The following is a 4011-nucleotide window of genomic DNA, read 5'->3' as shown; positions in this document are numbered from 1 at the left end:
CATATCACAGTATTGTTTTTACATGTTGAGTGGAGCTGATGTCTCACGTAACCAAATGTTTGTGTAGAATGGCTTAAGAAACAAATTTACTCAAGGCTGCAGCAATATGTAAAATAATACTTACTGAGAAAACAGACAGTCTTGTGTTCAGTGGATGACAAACAAGTTAAAGAAACAAGCCGCCAGAATAAAACTATATAAAGGCTGCGTTCCCTTTGCCAAGACATCCTTCAACCTGCCACTGCTCGAGCAACTTGGATCTGATCATCATAACGCGGTAAGGTTTTAACTTTGTCTTTCATCACAGCACCAGCTTCACAGAAAAGACTTTTAGAAAAGAATAATAACCCAGTGCTGATTTACAGTTAATCGTAGAAAAATCAAATATATGAGGTGATTGCATCGTGTCTACTTAATGAGGCAATCTCTCTCTAGGTTGTAGTTATTTACAGTGCTACCTTCCCTTCCAAGAAAGAAGTTTATTTGACTTTTTATATTCTGCTGTTACACTAAAAGTATTATTTTTCATGAACTTATCAGAGATAAATTTAACAAAACTACATAAGTATACACAGTTTATACTGAAGAGTATGGAGAAGAGTTTAAAAATGTTTGGAAAATACATATTACTTAATATTTTGCTCAAGAATTACATAATTACGCCCCATATAAACAAAGGAAAACACTACAAATTGTGTCATGTATCTTGTAGTCCTGAAAACAAAGAGAGTTTGATTATTAAGTGTGTTTTGGCAGATTTTTCTCTTCTGATTTTTTTCACCAAAACTAGAGTTTTCCTTTAACACATGTTGATATTGAAATATTTCAAGTAAACAAGTTTACCTGCAGTATAAAACTATTGAACCAGTAGTTTAATGAGAGTACTTTCACAAAGAGAAGTATATAACCAGTTCCTATGAGTTACTGTAATTTTGATTGTTAATAGATATCTGAACAACCTAACTTCTTTAATATAACTTTCTAGAGATGGGGTCGGCTCTTCCTCTCATTGTGCTCCTCTGTTTGGCCATTGGACAGCTGGACGTAAGTCATGATTAAGTTTGTTTTATTCAGACCTACATTAGACCCTTTCTACTTTTCTGAAATTATTATTCCATCCTCAGCAGTACGAAATTCACACTTTATGTCCCTTTTTTCTTCACAGTAATAATCAGTAATTATATTTTGTCTACTTCTACTTTTTAATTTAACTGCAACAAACACCTTCTGACCTGATTTAATGAATTTCTTCTTCATGTTCACAGGGCCGTAATGTTAGAGGTAGTTCTCGTGGTAAAGGTAGGTGCAACTTTCAGCTCTGTCCAGTGACAGATGTTCATCCCAAACACATCATCTGGTTTGTTTGATTCATTACACACACCACCACCTACTCTGATCAATGCAAAAAATGCTGTTGTCGCTCTGGGATGGAGCGATAAAATTACACAGTGTCATCAGACTGTTTATAAACCTCTGACACAAATTATTTGAAGTGAGCCCAAGTAATTACAGCATCTATCAAACAATTCTGATGGTGTAAGAGGGTGTTAAAGTCAATTTCTTTTAAAGTGGGGACACTACAGGAGAAGCCATCATATATTCATATATTAATCCATAACATGTCTTCTTTCAGACAATAGAAAACAACTAAAACACACGTATGTGTCTATTTTAGTCCAGATTTCTGTTCGAGACATTTAAATGCTACTTATTGTACAGTTTATAGACAGATCCTCATTGGTGATATATTTTCAATGATTTTATTATTTGCACATTTGTCTACAACTTCTGAAAAATCTTAAATAATTGACTAAAAGGTGCAATATCTAACAATTTTTCACCTGTTAAATTTATACCTCAAAACAAATAAAGGCAGCCTACAACCAGAGTTACTGCTATTTCACATTCTGTGAATAATTTTAGTTATTGGATGGTTTAAAAACAAAGATTTGGACATTCATTGTTGATGTAAGTGATCAGCTGGGGAAGTTTCATGGTGATTACTTAAATTATTTACATAATTCCCCTGTAGTGTCTTGCCAACTCCAATGAATATGATGTAAAACTTCTGACTTAGATTTGAGTTTCATCCTGTTTGTCTGTCTTACATGGAAACTGTGATGCAGTCTGTCGTTATGGTCCTCTTTGGGCTCGGTATGGCTCGCGCTATTATGTGGTTGAACCCAGAAGTCTGACGATGGCTGATGCAGAGGTGCGTAGTTAATCACTCTTTACTGGCCTTCAGGTAGTCGATGATCAAGTTTTAGCTTTTCAGAACCAGTTTGTATTCTATCTCCTGATTTTGTGTCTCTGTTGTCTCCTACCGTCTCCTCCATCAGCTCAACTGCATTCGTCTTGGTGGGAACCTGGCCTCAATCCGCAGCTACAGTGAACATGCCTGGATCAGGGGACTGATCAGAAGAGTCCTTCGCTCTTACAGGTATACCTGGATCGGGCTGTTTGATGCAGTTCAGGTGAGTCCTTTTTACACTTTTACACTGCAGACAAATTTGTAACCTGCGATCAATGCAGCTGTTCAACAATCAGCTTTCTCTTCCAGGAGCGGAAGTGGTTGTGGACTGATGGGACAAAGGTCCGGTACACTCGCTGGTATCGCGGGCAGCCCAACAACTATCGTGGAATAGAAGACTGCACCTACATCAACTACGGTACGAATATTATTTCTAAATGTCCCAATGGTATTATTACCTAAGAAGAAGAATTGATAAAAATTGTGCATATTTTTTCTTAATTTGTCTGTGGAACAAGCATTATATTTAAATTCACTACGATCATTTCGATAAGTTATTAACTGCAAAGACATTTGTTGTACTCAGCATCTCTTTTCTTTTTACAGGAAACTACTGGAATGATTACCGTTGTGATTACAAGTTTCCTTCTGTGTGTGTGAGGAGACGTTGATGCCTCCATCCTCCATCTGCCCTCATGTGTACCGAGATGATGCCGCTTCCACCATGACGACGTTACTTTGTGTTTGATCTTACACTTAAATAAGAGCAAACTTTCTCTGATGATTCACTTTTCATTTAATGCTTTAAATCAAATAATCAAACCAAATCAGTAAATGGCAGCATAAGAAATTGCCTCATTAAACTATGATTTAACATTTTTGATTTTTTTCTCATTTACTGTCATATATTCACTTTCTTTCATTTTAATCACAATCAATACAAAAAACAAAAATGAAATAAAAATATTCTTTAAGCATAATACGTGTCTTTAATTGTGTGTGTGTGGTGTGTGTGTGTGTGTGTGTGTGTGGAAGACTTGTATTTGTTGACCAGACTGTCGCATTTACTGTCAGAGAGGTGATGACAGACAAAACTCACCACACTCACTAAGAATTTTTAACTTGTATTTTGATATTTTTATGACATTTCGGAGTCCTTTCTTGGCAGCGTTGATGAGGCAAATTTTTTTAGACAAATAACATAATTTTGTGCTCAAAGTTGCAGTCCTTCTATCGGAATAATAGCCTGTTTATGTCTTGAGAACAGTTTGCTGCAGTGTTGTTGTGTTACTTTACAGCAGATAAATATCTCACTGATCCCTGTAACAAGAAGAAAAGATCCAAATCAGGTGTGTTCTTGCTTGGTTGGAATGAAAACCTGCAGCCACACAGCCCTTTACTTGATCAGTTTGACACCACTGATCTAAAATAAAGAGCATCAAAGAACAGGTTGTGTTAATGCAGCCCCTTTGTGTCCTAGTAGTAACTTTCTCAATATTAATAAAATGTTTGACCCCAAGGTTCTATTCCAGGGTCATCTTTATTATTTTTATGATACGATTACTGATAAGAAATGAAAGACAGTGTTGTTGTGCACTGCCTCACACGGGGTACCATTATGAAGTGCATGTAAAGGGAGTTTTGGGTTAAATTTGGCAATCAATAATAATTAATGATTATCAGGAATAATCATTAATTATGATATAGAATGATATCCAATTTACATTAAATCACCTCGGGGCACCACCTTGATGAGGGGA

The 4011-nt window shown here is 36.0% G+C and overlaps 1 protein-coding gene across 1 annotated transcript; it reads left to right on the top strand.

Moving 5' to 3' along the window:
- The first annotated feature begins 238 nt into the window (after window positions 1-238).
- Window positions 239-3078, top strand: LOC115584949 (lactose-binding lectin l-2-like). The gene is made up of 7 exons (XM_030422917.1): window positions 239-277; window positions 986-1044; window positions 1266-1299; window positions 2127-2212; window positions 2340-2474; window positions 2561-2669; window positions 2858-3078. The coding sequence occupies exons 2-7, from the start codon at window positions 988-990 to the stop codon at window positions 2920-2922; spliced, it is 486 nt and encodes a 161-aa protein (XP_030278777.1). The 5' UTR covers window positions 239-277; window positions 986-987; the 3' UTR covers window positions 2923-3078.
- The last annotated feature ends 933 nt before the right edge of the window (window positions 3079-4011 follow it).

The sequence above is a fragment of the Sparus aurata genome, chromosome 7 (assembly GCF_900880675.1).
Source record: "Sparus aurata chromosome 7, fSpaAur1.1, whole genome shotgun sequence".
NCBI lineage: Eukaryota > Metazoa > Chordata > Actinopteri > Spariformes > Sparidae > Sparus > Sparus aurata.
This window is presented reverse-complemented; position numbering and strand designations above follow the sequence as displayed.